At 56.3% G+C, this 17,972-nt stretch overlaps 3 protein-coding genes across 3 annotated transcripts; 2 read left to right on the top strand and 1 right to left on the bottom strand.

The window, feature by feature from the left end:
• Positions 1–306: 306 nt before the first annotated feature.
• On the top strand, positions 307–1,583 carry C8Q71DRAFT_267843 (uncharacterized protein). Its single transcript, XM_047917411.1, has 3 exons — positions 307–953; positions 1,015–1,323; positions 1,389–1,583. Exons 1-2 carry the CDS (start codon positions 525–527, stop codon positions 1,225–1,227), a joined length of 642 nt encoding a protein of 213 aa, XP_047775252.1. The 5' UTR covers positions 307–524; the 3' UTR covers positions 1,228–1,323; positions 1,389–1,583.
• A 3,880-nt stretch (positions 1,584–5,463) lies between these two features.
• C8Q71DRAFT_778047 (uncharacterized protein) lies at positions 5,464–10,304 on the bottom strand. The gene is made up of 6 exons (XM_047924751.1): positions 9,044–10,304; positions 7,605–8,994; positions 7,123–7,552; positions 6,678–6,903; positions 6,329–6,618; positions 5,464–6,273 (listed from the first exon to the last, which is right to left on the bottom strand). The coding sequence occupies exons 1-6, from the start codon at positions 10,100–10,102 to the stop codon at positions 5,964–5,966; spliced, it is 3,705 nt and encodes a 1,234-aa protein (XP_047775251.1). The 5' UTR covers positions 10,103–10,304; the 3' UTR covers positions 5,464–5,963.
• Positions 10,305–12,022: 1,718 nt separating this feature from the next.
• Positions 12,023–16,905, top strand: C8Q71DRAFT_267535 (uncharacterized protein). Its single transcript, XM_047917410.1, has 24 exons — positions 12,023–12,261; positions 12,310–12,484; positions 12,540–12,748; positions 12,806–12,852; positions 12,925–12,969; positions 13,027–13,056; positions 13,125–13,300; positions 13,362–13,449; positions 13,506–13,856; positions 13,936–13,971; positions 14,030–14,032; positions 14,100–14,135; positions 14,192–14,329; positions 14,394–14,557; positions 14,643–14,849; positions 14,913–14,967; positions 15,031–15,087; positions 15,146–15,208; positions 15,270–15,547; positions 15,607–15,699; positions 15,763–15,832; positions 15,882–16,273; positions 16,329–16,469; positions 16,532–16,905. Exons 2-24 carry the CDS (start codon positions 12,437–12,439, stop codon positions 16,673–16,675), a joined length of 2,871 nt encoding a protein of 956 aa, XP_047775250.1. The 5' UTR covers positions 12,023–12,261; positions 12,310–12,436; the 3' UTR covers positions 16,676–16,905.
• The last annotated feature ends 1,067 nt before the right edge of the window (positions 16,906–17,972 follow it).

Raw genomic sequence — 17,972 nt, 5'->3', positions numbered from 1 at the left:
TCGTACTCTATGATAACCCATTTCTAGCCAATCCGGATACCTCGTCGCTCGAGGCAGCCAGTACACCTGTCAGTGCCTCCTGCCCCTCCGTATTGCCCGAGCGCGCGCCCGACGAGCAACGATTGGCTGCCCACCAGGGCGTCCGCCAATCATAGAGACGGCGTCCCCGCCGGCGACAATATCAATAAGTAGGCTCCCAAACAGCGGTCAGATTGGCCTCGCTGACAGCTGTCCGTATCCTGTCTTCGCGGAGTGCAGGCCTCCCGCTTAGATCTGACCGCGCCCTTCAGGATTCACCCGCCGCTACTAGGTGCGTGCACGCCCGCCGCCCGCCCCAGGAACGCCGCGGCAGTTGGCGGACGCAAGAATCCCCCTGCGAGAGCCGCAGAAGTCGCCGGACGCGGGGCCTGGATGCGGCTGCGCCGACGAGTGCGATGCTTTCGGGCGGGTGGCGAAGGAGGAAGTATTGCGCTTCCATATATGGCTCTTGAGAAGGCAAGCGAGTTCACCACTGTGATTCTGAAATGCGGAACGTGCCCTGCCAAACTGCGCGTGCTGCCATGGGCACGCTCCCCGGATGCGGCCTGGAGGTCGAGACCGTGTCAATGGCGAGGAGCGGTATTGCGCGATACACCGTATGCCTATTCCGACAAAGCAGCGCTGACGGCCGGACGCAGTGCGTAGATGCTGTCGGCGTCGCCTCGCCTCGTCTGCCTTCCCCGCCCTGCGCGGAGCAGATGATCAATGTCGTGAACCCAGTTCGCTGTCGTCAAGATGCGCTACACATGTGCTGCCTGCCCCAGCGTTCCCACCGTCTGCGTCATAGCAGTCTACATCAGGAGGCCTCAGTGCGCCCGGTTGCTGTAGACGTCCCTTTCGAACGGTGGTTCGGACGGTTTCCCCTCCCCTGCATACACAGGGAAGATGATGCACAACGCGATGAACACCGATCGGTTTGTTTGCTCACGCACCTCATTTGCTATGCCCCACGCGCTGACCATCCATCACATCCAGGTGCGGCCTCACTCGCGGACTCGCACTCGCACTCGAACGCGGAACAGTCGAACAGGCTCGCCTGGGTCCGCAGCTCGCAGAGCATGTCGCGCATGCTGTATCGCTCTCCTCGTGACCAAGTCCGCCCCGCAGGGAGCAGCCCACTTCCGATGGCCACGCCCCGCCTCGTGGCTACTCGCCGCCCCTCACCCCGCCCGGGTCAACTCGACGTGACGGCTTCCCCGCGCCTGCGATCGTTCACCGATCATCGATCGCCGGCCCACACGGCCGCTGGGTCTGCGCGGAGAACGCACAGTGCTCGTTGCGCGTGTGAGTGCTGCGCTCTGTCCAGAGATCAGGAGTCATCGCATCGCATCTCATCGCCCCCTCGCAAGGTGTAATCACATCTGCTCTCCAGGCCAGATTCTGTGGGGAGCGAGAGCGGGCGCGAGCGAGTGTCATGGCAGCGGCTGCCAGTCGTTGTACGACAGAACGGCACTGCGACGGTCACGGTGTGCCAGTGTGCTAACTTAGCGGACTAGTTACTGCGTCCGGCACGGCTCGCGTCGGCGCGGAACTCTATCGGCTGAATGGCCGTATCCTTACTCTGTGACTGTCGTGCGCCACGACGCTCGGGTTGTCAGTGGCCACCGGCGTGGTTTTGCACGTCTCGCGGGTCGAGCATGGCCGCCGACTCGGAGGTGACAGCATATCCGGTCCGCCAGGTGAGTACTTCGTCCGTTCGTGTAGAGATGTCGTAAAATTTCTGTTCCTGGTCGGCGGTCTCGCATAGACGATTTTTGAGTGTGTAGTATCCCCGGGAGGTACTGTCAATGACGAACTGCGCAAGGGGCTGCCGGAGCACAGCTTACATGTCGTGATGCGAGCTCTGGCCCAACCTCAACTGGGCGGCTTGTCTCACATTGACAAAGGTTCACGCTGCGTTTGTGCCATCATCATTCAGGTCCTATCCGTCGCATCGACGTATGTTTTCGCGCGATCCTTTAGCCCTACGGCGCCGATGTGTCTCGGAGATACTGCGTTTGCAAGGGGCACCTTGCACTGGGCCGGCGTCGCCGTACTGTATGAGATTCTTTAACAAAAGGGCCGTCATGTCGAGTGAAACTCCTATCGCCAAGGTCTGTGGGTGACAGGTGTGTTCTGCGGCCGTGCATCTTCCTGCGCCCGAGTCTGGCAAGAATTCACCATGTGCCCTCTTCTGAATCAAAGTCTCGCTCTCGAGCTTCTTCTCCTTACTTTACTTATGTAATCACAGAATAAGCATTTTGCCAGGGGAGATGTGCGCATGTTCGTATCGGTCTCCCGATGCAGTTGAGATTATTGAAGACGCTTCATGGCGTACGTGAATGAACCGAGAGCATCTCGTGCTCGCCACAAATGGTCTGACTATCTCAAGGACTGTCCTGAGAGGAAGGCGCAAGGGCTGTTTGTTCTTCGAGTCGCCGCACCCGAATTGATCTGAAAACCTTTCACAGTGCGCAGTCCCACTGGTAGTCATGCACTCGGATACTTACTGCAGCTTGAACCTAGTAGGCTGTGCTGCCGACTGTGGCCTCTCGTCTCGGAGTCGTTGATGCAGTACATTCGCGACTCTGTGGCGCCGGCGCCCACCCGCGCGCAGTGTCAGAGGAGCTTACGAACGTACCATCCGCATCCGCGTCGAGCGCTCCAGGGTCGCCACGAATCTCACGTAGATCTGCGGTGTTCCATCCTTCATACGCACGGATGACTGGTGAGGACGCCGTCAGTGCATATCACATTTGTTACTAGTATATAGTACCTCGTTCGTGGATGCACGCCGTTGACAATGAACTTGGAGGAGTGGTTGCTAATCAATGCATCACGCACTTTGCTTAGGTTCGTTGCAGTGCTAGTCCACGTACGGCTCAACTGGTGCTAGCTTCACTGCCAGAAGGGACAATCTCCGCGTACTAGTAGCCCATACGTGCGTACCTTACGCTCGTTCCTAAGTCAGGACCACATCCCCTCCCATTGAATCTAGCTCCACTCCGTACACGCCTCGTTGCCAGTCGCTGCCCCGCTCTACGCGCGCAGCGCCCGGGCCAACCAGACCTTCCGAGTTCCCTACGCCCCCTCCATTCCAGGGACAACCTTCGCGGAAGTATTGCAGAAATCAGTCCGCGGTGCGTCCGCGGCCATGGAATACCTCCGCGTCCCCCGCGTGCTCCACCGCCAAACGTCCGACCGGACCGACGTCCTGGGCAGCGGGCGATGCAGCGAAGGGCGTGAAAACGCTGCTCCAGTGGGTTCGGCATGATGGCACTAAGACGATACATCGTCCGAGCCCGACACCCTATCATAGTGCATCTCGTGCATCCCTTTGAGATTTACAGTTGTCCGCAGAATCTCTGGCCGTGATTGAGCCTCGCAGAACCTCTGCGGGGGCGTGGGGACTCACGCGCTTTTACACGCAGACTTCCCCGCGATCGTGTTGGGCGGTCTTCACTGTTCAGACAGGCAAGTACAATGTCATGCTTCCTACTGGCGCACGCTATGGCCGCCCCTGATTTTGGAGAGACTAGCTCGATAGCTTGTTGGCAAGCCGAGGAGTGCCCGCGTCTACCCCCGCCATCCCTCTAGGCCGTTTTCCCTAGTCGCGTAGTGCTTGTCGTTCCCCGCGATCGATAACCTAGACATATCTCATAGCAGCGTACGAGGAGTCTGCTCGTTGTAAATCTTTAAGATTTAGCCTCAGGCTCTGTGGCAAAACTCCAATCCTCGCGTGAAATCCCCTGTCATCCATTGGATGCACGATGGCATTGTCACTCCCATCAGCCAGACAAATTCTGACTTGTCCGGGTGAGTACAGCGACTAGTCTCCGGGGTGCTGCGCAACGCTAGCTCAGTGCATGAAGCCTCGTTAAGGAGTTCGCCGACATCCTCGGCGACATCAGAACGGGGAACCTGCATTCAATACCTGAACTTTCGCTGTTAGCCTGGGACTGCCAGTGGCCTGAACGCCATGTACCGCGCTGGCCAACGAGCCCACCTGTGTATTCGTGGCAGAAAGTCAATTTACCTTCCCGGCGTGAACGGACAAACCGTAACTGTCATTCAGCTAAATGTCCCCGAGCCCCTCACCGGTCCCTATGCATGCGATACGTTTAAGACGGGTATACCGAGTGCAAGGAAGTTCTGGCTCGTGGAAGCACCCGGCTGCTTTGTCTAGAACCTTAAGGGACCACTTAGCAACATCATCAGACATGCAGCGAAAGCGTCCGTGTGACGAATGGTCTCGCAGTCGACGACTCCCCTTGGTCTAGCGTGGCAAGAATGTCGAAGTCATCCGCCGAATACGCCGGTCATTTTATCTTGCTGTGTCCGACTACAACAGGAGAGAGTCGGTCATACATGGCCCGGCCAAGCGATGTTTTCTGGGACGGCCAATGTGAGTTGGACGAGGGTTGTGCAGCCATGGGGCCCGCGTTCAAACGTACCTCTGTCAAATACTTCTGCGACATCTCACAGCAGGCGACGCTCCTCTGCTGATCCTTGGCGACGTATTGGACATTGGCCAGCCGTGAGGAGCGGATGCAGGCACAGTAGCTAAGGGTAGCGACGTGCGTGCCACGACAGGACTGCCTGCGACCGCGATCCCTCGCGTGTGTTCATCTGTCGGTCAGCTGAGGACCCTTCAGTGAAGCTTCATACACCACCAGTTTTGCTGTCCGAAGGCTAGAGGAGCTGACACGTTCTCAGCACTACCCCGTGTAATCTGCTTTCGCGGCATGCACGCTGTCGCCATTGGTGCAGCTCAGTCACCAGTTTCGCTCGGGCAAGGAGCCCGACAGAATCTACAGACTCAATGGGTCAACGATACCGTACTGAATACCAGTGGCATGTAGCGTACCTCCCGAACGACACAACCACTAAGGAAACCAGAGCCGCGGACTCTCATGGTGGAGCGCGGCGAGTCAGCGAAGGTTCAAACGTTCGCTGCGGCGGTGGCTGTGACAGAATTGAATCAACACTCCACAAACCTTCAGCGGAAACCTTCACTGTCGGACTCGGCTCGATGAGGAAAGTCATGTTGAGCCCCGAGCAATCGGTTGGTACACTGTACACCGTACACGTACCGAAGAGCCAGAAAGTGCTTGGGCTCAGGCGGAGCACAGTACGGAGTCTTCAAGGTGGTCGACGTGACCATGACAATACTTGCTGCAATCCGGGCTGACACGCGTCCCTTGGAGCGTTAACTTCGTACAGCAAGGATTGACGAGGTGAGAACTTGAAGTCTCAATGATAGAGGTGTGGTAAGACAGAGTGCTATCTCAGTCTCGTATCCGGGCCCCACGATTGCCGTATAGTGACACTACTAGCCGTAAGTGTAGGGCACCCAACATCGCCGTCAGCCACCGACGAAGACCTCTGCGTGAGGGGCAGGACGTACCACTGGCATCACCGAGGTTTGCTTGCATCAGCGTCGGGTACGGGGCAAATATGCACATGATATTTCGTTACGCTACGTACATTATCGTGTCACTGTCAACAGCCATGCAAGGAAGCAATTTGCAACTAGATACTGGGAATGAACCAAACGCGGGCAACCGGATGCAGATGTACGACGAGACCGGAAGACGGCACATGTGTGCGAGGTATATGATACCGGGGATAAGAGGGGTGTTGCGGGTCGTGACGAGGGTGCGGAGTGTTGATGCAAGATAGAACAAGAGGCCATACGCGCAAGGAGACAAAAAGAGTACATAATGGAATAATCAAGATCGAAGTCAAGGCGAACCCAACTCGCATAAGCGTAGGAGTATAGAAAGAGGACATCCATAGGAAGATGACCAACCGAACCAACCGAAGCCCAATCAATGAACCAAAACAGTCAAAGGGGATGATCGGTGAAGTCAATCAAGAGAAGAGTACAGTGCATAACGATCAACCAAAGTCCCAGCGGCGGGACCCGCATTACCTCCGCGTATTCAATATCCAGTGTCCATCGCGTCTCCTGCCCATCGTGAACGCAGGAGGATTTCGTCGAGGAAGTGACTGCCACCGCCACCCAATGGGCTAGCAGCAAACACATCCCCTTGGGCAGCTCGCACATCGTCCATCGCTGCCCGTGCGCGCGAGACGACAGGATGTGAGGCGACTGCACCGATCTCGACACGCACGGCAGGGTCCGTGCGCATCATGCCACAGATCAGAGCTTGAAGTTCCTCGGTCAGGGACTCAAGTTCGTTGTCGACCTGAGAGAAGTCTTCTTGCCGAAGTCGGTGCCATGACTCGCCCCTACACACGTACAGGTCAATGTGATGAACCATTGGAAACGGCGGGAAAAACGTACTGTCCAGGCACGACTATGTTGGTCGCCGCCTCGAGGATCGTCATACCCAGGCTGAAGACGTCAGCCGCCTTTCCGTAACGACCCTGAAGAACCTCGGGCGCGAGGTAGAGCTTGTCACCCTCGCGCTCGAACGCGTTGCTGACGATCGTGTCCGACGGCGGCGGCGGACGTGGCCACACAGACGCCATGCCAAAGTCGCCAATTTTGAACCGCCCTGAGCCCGCAATGAAGACGTTTTCCGGCTTGATATCCAGATGGATGACACCAGCATCGTGAATGAAGCACAAGCCCTGTCAAAGGAACATGTATTAACATCAGGAAACACGAGGCGTAGAACGATGACACGTACTACACTCAGTTCTGCCAGGATCCGCCACACACGGCCTTCATCGAGCTTCGGGTAAGCCCGCCCATATGCCTGCAAGAAGTGCGCGAGGTTGCCGAGAGCGCACAACTCCGTCTGCATATACAGCGTCTCGTCTTCTTCCCAACTATCGACATACGTCAGGACGCTGGGATGGCCTCCGCGCGCAGACAAGCTGGACAGAATGTCCACCTCCTCGCGAAGTCGCAACCTAATAAGGAGAAAGCCAGACGTAAGTCACAGATCCGCTAAGCGAGATGATTGACAGGCAAGATGCAATATAACGAGGAGTGAGACCACCGGTTTCGCAGGCAGATCCACAATGCCTACCGCCGGTGCGCATCACAACTACAGGCGATCACTCCGGCTTACTCGGGAGCAATCGAGCGACGAATTACACGTCATCGAACAGAGTAAATTGCCAACTCACCGATGCTTAGCGCCCTCGAACCGCTTCGATTTCTTGACGGCGTACAGCTCGCCCCCCTTGCCACGCCCAGCAAAGGCGCCGTCCTTGTAGCGCACCTTCATCACCCGTCCGAATTCGCCCTTGCCAACCTCGTCGACCTCGATGAGATCGCGATCGAATCGCCCCGGCTGCTCTTCGCCCGATGCGAGGGAAAGGCGCCCCCGCGCGGTGGGCCGTAGAGGCGAAGTGTGACCATGGGGCATGCGAGCGGGATGGGCGTGCGTCTGTGGACGGGTGAACAGCGGTGCGCGCACCGGCGTCGGCTGAGGGACCGCAGACACCCCACTACGAAGCTGCCTGGTAGTAGCCTCAGGCGAGTTTGCAGTTGCAGTGGCTGTCGAGCTTGGTGTGGTAGGCGCTTGCGGAAGCCTGGGAGGAGCCAAGGTCCATTCTGCCAGAAACTCATCAGTCGAAGTCCAAATGATAGTCTCGCCAGCACGAACCTCTCGCCCCAAGTCGGGTCGGCGTCGCAGAGGCAGAGCCCGGCGTCTCACTGCCGCTTGAGAAGTTACCGCTGCTGCTCCTGCGGGTCAGCCAGCTCGGCTTGCCCTTCTCACCGCTCGTTCTTGTAAAGCCCGGGAGCACGCCGGACGGGCGCCCGAGCCCCAGGCCATCATACTTGCTCTGGCGCGTCGTGCTTGGGCTCAGCTCGTCCTCGTTGTCGGTGTCCATGTCCACCGACTCCCGCCCCAGATGATGCCCGATGCGTGCCTTGCTCGACGCGCGGTTCTCCTTGCCGAGGACCGGGAATGCGGCGGGCAGCGATTTGCGCGGCTTGCCCTTGCCCTTCCCTTTGCCCTTCGGCCCGTCCTCGTCGAACTCAGGGAAGCCGATCTTTGACGCGACGGCGCTCTGCCATGGACGCTGGCCGAGGTGTGCGGTCTTCATCTTCTTCTGAGGGGTACCCGGCACCCGCTTCGGCGAGTTGTGGCCAGGCGCGGACTTGCTGGCACCAGCGGTGAGGGTCCGGTAGATGAAAGCCCCCATGTCGTCTGAATCATCGCCCGGCTGAACGATGTTGACTTCGGTGCCGGGCCAGCCAGACGACGCGCTGGGCCCGAAGCCAGGTGTGATGAGAGCATGGTCGTCGCCCTCCGATGAATTGACCGTGCTGACGGAGGTCGAAGCGCGAGGCATGGACGACAGGAACGGGTCGCCGCCAAGCATATGGAACCCGCTGCAGTCCTCATCACTAGAATAGAGGGCGATTCCAGAATCGCGGGGCCTGAACTTCTTCTGCAGCGGCGAAGGCGGAGCCTCGCGCTTTTGTCTCTTCTTGGGGCTGGGCGTCCCAGAAGCGATACTGAAGCTGAAGGACGTGTCGGGTGGTCCGCTGAAGAAACGGTCCTCCTCGTCCTCTGACGAGTCGTCCCTCTTGCGGCAGTTAGGAGACGAGACCGGCGACGAAGCAGCACGCTCGTGCCACATCCAGGCAGAAGGCATGGCAGGCGATTCACAGTAACTGTGACGGTTGGACGCCTTCGGGCGCTCCGTCGCCGGATAAGCCTCTTTCGTAGCGGCGAGGTTCGTACCGCGGCGAGGACTTGCAATAGAACCCATCTTCGATTTCTTCTTGCCAGGCCTAGGACTGGGAATACTGGGGCCGAAGAATTGGGTCGCTGAGCCCGTACTGGTGATACGACTGAGAGGGCCCCTTGTATGCGCCTGGGACTGCGTGCGAATGCGGGGAAGAGCGCCTGGAGTGAGGCGAAGGCGCGGGACAGGCGAACCAGACTCAGACTCGCTCGTAGAGCTGGTAGACGCGCGCCGGCGGCGAGGAAAGGCAACAGAGCTTGCGCTGCGCGGTCCGCTTAGAGGTGGAACGACTGGCACCTGCGGCCGCATCAGTGATCGCGGTGGTCTGACCAAAAAATTGACATACCTGATTTGCAAACTCTGCATGAGCAGCGCCCTGAGCCGACTCTAGCAGCTCTGCGGAGACCGGGCGGGAACGCGCACGCCGCTTCGTGACGTGCCCGCCCGGCGAGATGGCCTCTGCAACCTCTTCGTTGTTCATCTGCCCAGTCCTAATGAACATCTCGAGCGCAGGTGACTTGCCCTTGCCCTTCCCCTTAGCTGAATGAAGGGGCGTCCGCGCCAGAGAGCCCCCGTCAAACAGCGCCTGCCCGTCGTCCCTTACCGCTCGGATGTCCGGGCTCGAGTCATACCCGCTCTCGTCGTCTGAATGCCGCAAGTCAGAAATCTTGAGCATGGTCATTGTCTCTGCTTGCCGTTTGAGATGCAGGTCCGTCTCGGTGTTCGACTGTGGCGTGCGGAAACTGAAGCGTGGAGCTGGGAGGGGCGCCAGACGGTCGAACGGAACTGATGAGGAGTCGCCTTCAGGCTGTTCCTTGGCCGACGCGACCTGCAACGGAGTGCGAGCTCTGGGACGGGGTGGCGTCACGCACTGGTTGGGCGTGGGCTTCCGCTTCGAACCTGCGGCGAAGCCTTGAGAGGCAGAGGACAGGGTGTTAACGTACTTGTCAGAGAGAGCAGGACGATCCGGCGTCCCGGGAAAACGCGGCGAGGACTTGACGGGGGTGCGGAGAGGAGTGAGGAGGGTGTAGGGAGAGGTTGGTGGCGCCATATTACGCGAAATAGAAAAGGACGAGGACGGCGCGAGGTGCGAGTTGTCGAAGTCGTCGTCCATGTCGTCGGTATGGCTGTGGGATCGCGATGGTCGCGCGGGAGGGTGGTGAGTGTAGGAAGACGGCCTTGCAGCAGGAGATTGGAAGATGTCGTCCATGTCCATCGGTTCTGCGGATGGCGGCGCGTGGCGGCGCAGCGGCGAAGGCGTGAGCATGGGCGAGTCGCGGACCAAGGATTCTACTGCAAAGCGTGGGGGAGTGCTGAAGTTGTAGCGACAAGACGGGGATGCGCTAGGGTCGCGTCTTATAGGCCTGAAAGAGACGTAGTCGGAGCTTGGGGTCGAAGCAAACATAGCAGCTAGCGGAAAATAGCAATGGGTGACACTATTGTGGGCTAAAGTGTGCGGCAGGCGGTGTTTGCGGGGTCGCCGTCGTCAGGGCCTTCGGGCGGGTCGTCGTCGAGGTCGTCAACAGCGGGGAGAGAAAGGAGCGAAGGGGGGAGGGGGGATTGTACGTACTCGGGTGGGCGGTAGTTGGATATTAGAGTGAGGCCAGCAGCCCATCCCCACGCGTGCGAACTAGCTCAACAACATCATGTGATCGTGGTCGCCACCCGCAGCCACCGTTTTCCCACTCCGCCCCAAACTCCCTTTGTGGCGGCCTCCGAAGCACGCAGCCACACCTTTTGTCCGCCAAATTTGCTTCCGCGCCTTCCCGCGATGGCGCGCCTGACTCGGGCCCGTGCGATCCCACCCAGCCTTGTCCTGGCGATCGCAGTCATCCTAGTCATACCCGCTCTTCGCGCTGCGTTGCTGTCCGCACGGCCTGTGCGTATATTCACGAATTTATTGGACGGCTACAGTATAAACTCAATAGATTTGCCGGCCCCTGACGCGCCCGCGCGGGGACCGCCGACACGGATCACCACGTCGCAACACGATTCGATCACGACGCCGCCCTCGTCGGCATGCCGGAACCCGCTGGCGCCACCTCGAGTCTACCGGTCGTTCTGACTGTCCCACTCTCCCAGGATCTCGCGTAACCTCCCAGAAGTCCCATTGTCGTCGAGCGGCACAATGGGGCCCTCTCTGATCTTTCTTGGAAGACCCGACCTCATGAGATATCAGCCACTTTCTTGACTACGCCAACTTCTGCCTGTGCTTCTTGTGGCGGTGAACCTTCACTGTCGCATATTAATAATCATGGAACACGGTGCGCTTGTTCGTTGGGCCGCAGAACGTCAGCATCTCCCGAGGCCCATCCCGGCGGAGACGTTCTTTCTGGTTGGTGAGGGATGTCGTATCCACAGGGACAGTCGAAGGAACTGACGGCGGACAGACGTGGCAGATGCAGCGGATTGAGAGCGCTACGATGAAAAAATTCTCGACCACAAGGCGCAGACGACAGACGTCGTTGACCGCATCTTCCAGGCACAGGGGCTCGGGACGCAAGGGCAGTAGAAGCGTGTTCTCACCGCTTTGGGAGGATACGCAAAGCAACGCGTACACAACGCGTCCAAATACAGTATGTGGGTCCAGCTTTGATCCCAAACAGGCCGCATGAGCTAAGAATGGAAGGTGGCATCAAGTGCATGCGGCAATTTGATGATCGCCACCGCCTTGGACGCAACCACCATGCGTCCACGGTCCACCATCGCAGAACAATTAGGCGTGAGTCATCGCAATTCGTATATCTATGGATGACACATTATCTTACTCCGTCCCGCACAGATCACCGTTCGTGGCAAGCCCACGGCTATGCCCTGGTGCCGAATGTCTTCCCCAACACTTGTCGGGTCACCCGACGCACAGAGTTGGGATGTGTGCGCAAACAATCCAGTACTTAGTGCTGAACATGCGGACCGACTGGCTTCGTTCCGTGGAACTTCGCCGATGACTCTGCTGTCTGAATCTTAGCACAGCTCAGGCGCGTTCCGAGCCGAGCCATGTTCCTGAACGCATTCACCCCTACTAAGTAGTAGACTCGGACACTGGATGGACCCGCCGAATCAGCGGCGTGTTCCCCTGGCGGAAAGTGTCAAAACTATGATGGTCTGTTCACACTCACCGAGCAAACCGTTTATGCAGCTTAGTCTTCCTCGCCTACCGACTTTTCGCAGAACATCCGCAATTACCTGTGCAGATGATCATACACGGTCATAAGCGTCTCCGGATACGTCGGCGACCTGGGGAGGATGGTACCTTGCGCTGGTACGGCGCAAATCACCTCAACACAAGTGCAAGCGGGGACAAGCAGCACTTCGATGCTACGTCCAGATTTCCCAACTCTTAACCTCTTACCGTCGGCACCTCCGTAGGCAGTTGTTCGATGCTGTCTGTGATTGTTCTCGCCTGGTCTCACCCCCTACGTTTACATTAGGTTCGGTAGCTAATGCTATTACAGGGACCCTAGGTGACCCCTACGCCCTTGATCGGCGATTCTTTCCGCGCTCCCGCGCATGGAACCGTCTACATCACTCGGTTTCAACTTGACATCTCTGTCCGTCTGGGACGTAAGCCCAAGCCATATATAGTCCGTCCAAGTGAGCTTACTTTTGAAGTCTGCCGATCGTGCTCCCGTGTATCGCGTCTCTTTCTTCCTGCGACTCGTCGACTCTAACTGCACGCTACGAGGCCTCAGTTGTTTGTCACCTTTCCGTGTCATATTGTTGAACTTCAAGGCCCGTGATGGTCAAGAAAGAGCCAATCGAGCATAGCCTCGACTCCAGGATGCTTGTACGTCCTGCCGTCTACCCCCTGTCATGGGTTGCTTGATGTAACTATGTGACAGGACGACTTGGACATGTACCCCCGCCGCTCACTACTTGGCCACCAGTACACAATCTATCAGACAAGCCGCCAAATTGAGTTCGAGGCAGAGAGGGCAATGTCTGAATGCCTACGCATGGCCGATGCAATTGGACAGTGCATTGACGAACTCAACCACGAAGTGAGCAAGACCACCTTGAGGACTGGCGATTGGCAGCGCTCCTTGCAGCAGTGAGTGCTCGGCCCCAAATCGTGTGCATGTCTCCGGGTTGACTAGCTGGATCGCAGAGTGTACAATATAGCTCGTCAGAAAACCTTGATTGCGGTGTGCGGAGGTGGGTGTCTTCTGTTCAAATCCAATGTCACTTCTCGGAGACGCCCTGACTGAACATGATCGTCTCTGACAGCTACCGGGAGCGGGAAGTCCTCGCTCATCAACGCGATTCTCGACCGTGCGACAGTCCTTTCGATGACTTCGAATACATCATAGCTGATCACGCCTATGTTAGTACCTTTGGTCCCCACTGACGGAAGCCAAGGTACGTTTGTGGGTTCTCAGAGGCTTGGCATAACCTGCTGACTGTTGGTGAACCTGTGTATTCTTCAGCCTGTACCTCCGTTATCACAGAGATTGCTTGGCATGAGGATACCTCGTTTCTTGCTGAAATCGTCTTCTTGTCAGAGGAAGAGTGGCTGGACGAGCTCAAGCCCCTGCTACTAGACCTGCAGGACACGGAGGACCCGAAGGATGCACACGAAGATCTTCTCCCGTTGTGGCACAAGGTGAGTGTTGTGTTCTGGCTTGTCAAAGTATCAAGAGATTGATGATTCAATTCCCTCGAAGTTGCGGGCTGTATACCCATCTCTGGCCGGATGCGACGACGTGAAGAAGGTCGCTGCATCTATAAAAGAATATGTATCATCGGATGCAGGTAATGCCGGCGAGCTCAATGTCTTCTCTGTGTACGTCGAGACTGATTATCTGTAGTGACGTATTCCGTGCTTGGGACTACGAGGACTGTCCGAGAGGACGACAAGGCTCGCTTCACGGAAGAGCTTCAACAGTTTGTCGCCGCTGCAAGACAGACCTACGACGAAGAAGCTGGAGATCCGGTCGATAATGTCACTCAGAACTGCGAACTGTGGCCGCTAATCAAAGTAATCAAGATACACTGTAACTCACCTGCCCTGTCGTCTGGCTCTGTACTGGTTGATCTGCCCGGAACAGCTGATACAAACAGCGCGCGTGCCAATATCGCCACCAAATACTTAACACAATGCAGTCACATATGGATTGTTACGAGCATTGTACGTGCTCCTAGTGACAAAAATGCCAAAGGTAAGCGGAACATGACCACAGCTTGGTTCAGTATCGCCACTGATTGGGACCTGGTCCCGGGCACGTTGGCATGCTGTAGATCTTACGGACGACGCTTTCAGGGCGCAACTGTGTAGTAAGTGAGACGATGAAAACCTTGTCAGAAACGCTAACTAGACTCTTGATTTGGGCAGTGGGTACGTGTAGTATCTCTAACCAGAGTCTCAAGCGCAGCCTCATCTTTATATGCTGCATGATCCTTAGATGGCGCGTACGATGACAGTCGTATCACGCTCATCGGTGGGGCGCATTTGGTCTTGTGTTGTCTGTGCCACTTATCCTGCTTATTTCCGCAGCTTCCAAGACAGACCAGGTTTCCCCATCGGAGGTCCTGCGTGGTCGCACCATGGGGAGTGAGGACGCGGAACTACAGGACCTTGTCAATTTAGAAATTGAGTTGGGCGCCAGGATGCGCGCTTTGGAGATCAAGGGTTGTGAGGCAGCTCTTCTGATAGCGTGTCACAGTAATTATGCTCATGCTATTGGCATTTTGAGTAGCTCGCAAACCAGGCGGCCTTGCGCCGCGCACTCAGCCCGCCAGACATACGGCTGATAACGCGGGGTCTAGCCAGAAACGTCGCAAATCCATCAGCTGCGGTGACTCCGCTTCGAAGAAGACTCGCGTTGACACCATGACGATACAACACAGCAGCAATTCTCATGTGAGTGTTCATCCACACGATGCTGTGTCCATATTGGCTATGCGTCGTGTGTTTCATTGCACTAATCTTCACCGCCGTGTTGTAGGTATCTGATGCAAGCACATCTGGTCCTCGGTCCGGACAAGTAGACGAACAACCTGCATCCGCCGGACCTTCGCCTGAAATCGACGCACGGGATTACCAGGCTGAGATCGACTCGGAGGAGATTCGTACCCAACTCAAGATACTCGAGATGGATCAGAATACCTTGTTTCGACGCAAACGAGTACTTTGTTCTCGTATACGTTCGAAGGTGTGTATCATGATCAACTGTGTACAGTTCACCATAGACTCATACACCGTATGCAACGGACAGGAGAGTACTCGTATTTTGCAGCACAGCTTCATTCAACACCTGAAAGAGCTGGATAGTGAGTGATTTGATGGTGTCTGTATGTTTCCCCGTGATGTCCGCTATACGCACTGTCCTCCAGACGCTGTAGCCGAAGCAAATGATCCAGACAACTATGATCCTTCGGAGCCACTGAGAGGTGAGCCTGGCCGAGTTTGATGACACTGATACTGGCTGTGACTCTTATCATTGAACAGATTATCGCCGTATCAACCCACCCGTCTTCACCTGCAGTGCACTTGACTACATGCGCATCTACTGTATGACTGTTAACTCTTCTACTATGGCTACATTGTTCTCATCCTTCTCATTATGGGACAGCACATATTGTTGGAGACGGGGAACCGTACTGCTTTTCCGAGCCAGACGACACGGGGATACCACAAATCCAGCAATGGTGTTACAATCTCGGACATGTGCGTCGCAGAAATGCTTGTCCTGGCCTGTTGACGCGGTTGAGCATATTGGTTGAATCGATCCGCTCCTATTCGGAGGATGTCGACCTGAGCGATGTCGCCAAAGCCAACAGCGAGGATATGAGAAAGCTATGGCAAACGGGGTTGGCCGAAAACACTGGTATTGCATTCCGACTGAAAGCGGTACGTAGGTTCTTATATGACAAGCGTACCGATGAACATTGACTTATCCTGGATTGCAGGAACTTTATGCCTTGGCAGAGGCCCAGCGTCAGAAATTGCAAGCACGCTTTTCGGTGGTTATGAAACCGAAGTGTCGAGCGGCCGCTCCCAAAGTGAGATAGTCGTACTTGCCTTTTTCTTGATTGTTTACACCACTCAATTGACATCTTCCGCAGGCCGCGCAAAGAGCGGAAGAGATATCGGACAGCTTTGCTGCAAACATGTTCTGGTCGACGTACAGGGGCAGTAAGCTTTTCTGCACAGTCGTTTGGCAATTGCTCATGCTGTCAGCCAGCACTTCGCAGATATGGCTCATGGTATCAGGACCTAAATATCAATCTAGCCACCCCGTTCCTGCTCGAAATTGCGCCATCCTGGTCGAGGACGTTCAGACATTCGTCCATCGACATTAGGAACGGCGTAGTCACCATCGTCGAAAAAATTCTAACCGAGGTTAAGGCGTCGGCGACCCCGCTTTTAAAGGCTCTCACGGAAGCCCAAGCAAAGCAAAGTCGAAAGGAAGTGGAGTGTTTGCTCGACGGAATAGAAGATACTGTTCAGGCTGTCATTGACGCGGAACAGAAGGACGCTAGTCGGCGCCTGGCCTCACACATTTCGGAGGTGCTCGCGCCTGGCTATGCGGAAGCTGCACCGCAGGCTGGCAAAGGCTCAGCTGCGCGTCGTAAGGTATCTTTACACGATACGTTCATCAGGTTCATGCTTCCTAACACGAGCATGGTAGGCTATATTTCGCAAGTGGTTGGTCAAGCTCAAGTATTCGGCATTCTATGGCGGGGCGGCGGCACTTCTAGCTAGCCTGGATGATGTGGCTGACGCGGTCGGAGACACCCTGGAGGAAGAATTTGACGCTCTCAGCGAGAAGGTATGTAGCAGGAAACATGCTCGATCCTACTGCAGTGACCGAGATCTTGATGTCGCATTCAGGTGGAGGCCACGATGAGCTTACTGTGGGATCGCCCAGGCAATGGCGCTCTCGAACTGAAGGCTTGTGCGCGAGCCACGGCCACCATGGCAGAAATCCGAGAACAAATCCTGCTGTGGCAGCTCGCCGCCGAGTCGACAAACTAGAGGTGGATCTATGTTGTTTGCTTGGGTAGGCGGTGACGTTATATACTATGCAACCGTGTGTTACCTTTCTTCGGCTACGGCGTCTCAGTATGGATGTTTCTATTGAAGGTCATATCGGATGGCGTATGTTCGCAGCATATGAATCGTTGATCCAGTCGTTGCAGGAGTCGTAATGGATATTGTCTAATGGTCATCCCATGTTCTGATTCGTCTTACCACGGATTACCGCAGTTCGCGTGGTGAATGTGAACGAACGAAGCTCCAGGCCTACTGGAGAGCCACACGAGGCCACACGGGAAAGCGCACCGTAGCTGATACGTGCGTCGGCCATGGTGTCGGAACAAGATACCCCTGCAGCGTTCAGCGGGCGGACATTGAACGTGTCACCTCTTGTACATGCGAGTGTTCAAAACGCCCCAAGTGAAGTGCATCACGCGCGATAGTATTACACAATCGATGTTCGTGAGCCTGCTATACGATCTGCAACCTAGCAGAAACGACACGCTAATGAGAAAGGCTTATAGAAGCATCATCGACGACTCACGTCTCGAATATAAGGTAACGTCAGTATATGCCCGATCCCGGGCAGCTGTCGCAGGAACGTAAGGATGACTGGAAAGAATTCCCTGCAAACACTACATCAATCCACGCATACCCGGGACGACCAGAAAGCATCGACGCACCCGAAGAGGTTCAAGAGCTCAAACGTCTCCACTACCATTCCCACGAACGGCCACTTCAAGAACACGAGTAGGATGCCGCCTATGAAGCATGCTGTCCCCGCGGAGCTTTTGCCGTCGCGCAAAGAAGTAGAAGGTTTTGTGGGGGCCGATGATGAGGGTTAGACTCGCGAGGAAGAGGACCTGCATGCGCGGTAATGGAGGTCGTCAGCCGGGCTACTGGAATAGATGAATGTTACGTACGTTTCCCAGCGCAAGAAGTGCCTGTCAGAGAATAGAACTACACCCAGCAGCATGAGCAGCCCTTCAAAGGAGGTGAGCGCGACGTCGATCCCTACACGGAGGTCAGTTAATACGGCAGAAACAGTAAGGTACTAACGTGCCCTGCCCGTCCGCGAGCCACATCTTGTCCTCGGGTAACGGTGTTTCGCAGTCGCAGACAAGGTTCCGACCCTAGCAAAGACAAGAGAACCAGGTAGCACGGCGTGCAACGCGTACAGACGCAAGTCGGGCGGTGGACTTAGCACTTCGCGCGTAGGTATCGGCTTGGTATCGGCAGAAAGACGAAAAAGACGAGATTTATGAATGGCAATATCTGGAATTTTGGAGCTTTAAAG

The sequence above is a fragment of the Rhodofomes roseus genome (genome assembly GCF_022264815.1).
Source record: "Rhodofomes roseus strain CIRM-BRFM 1785 chromosome Unknown C8Q71scaffold_22, whole genome shotgun sequence".
NCBI classification, from domain to species: domain Eukaryota; kingdom Fungi; phylum Basidiomycota; class Agaricomycetes; order Polyporales; family Fomitopsidaceae; genus Rhodofomes; species Rhodofomes roseus.
The sequence above is the reverse complement of the archived record's forward strand: the minus strand, read 5'-3'. Positions and strand labels throughout refer to the sequence as shown.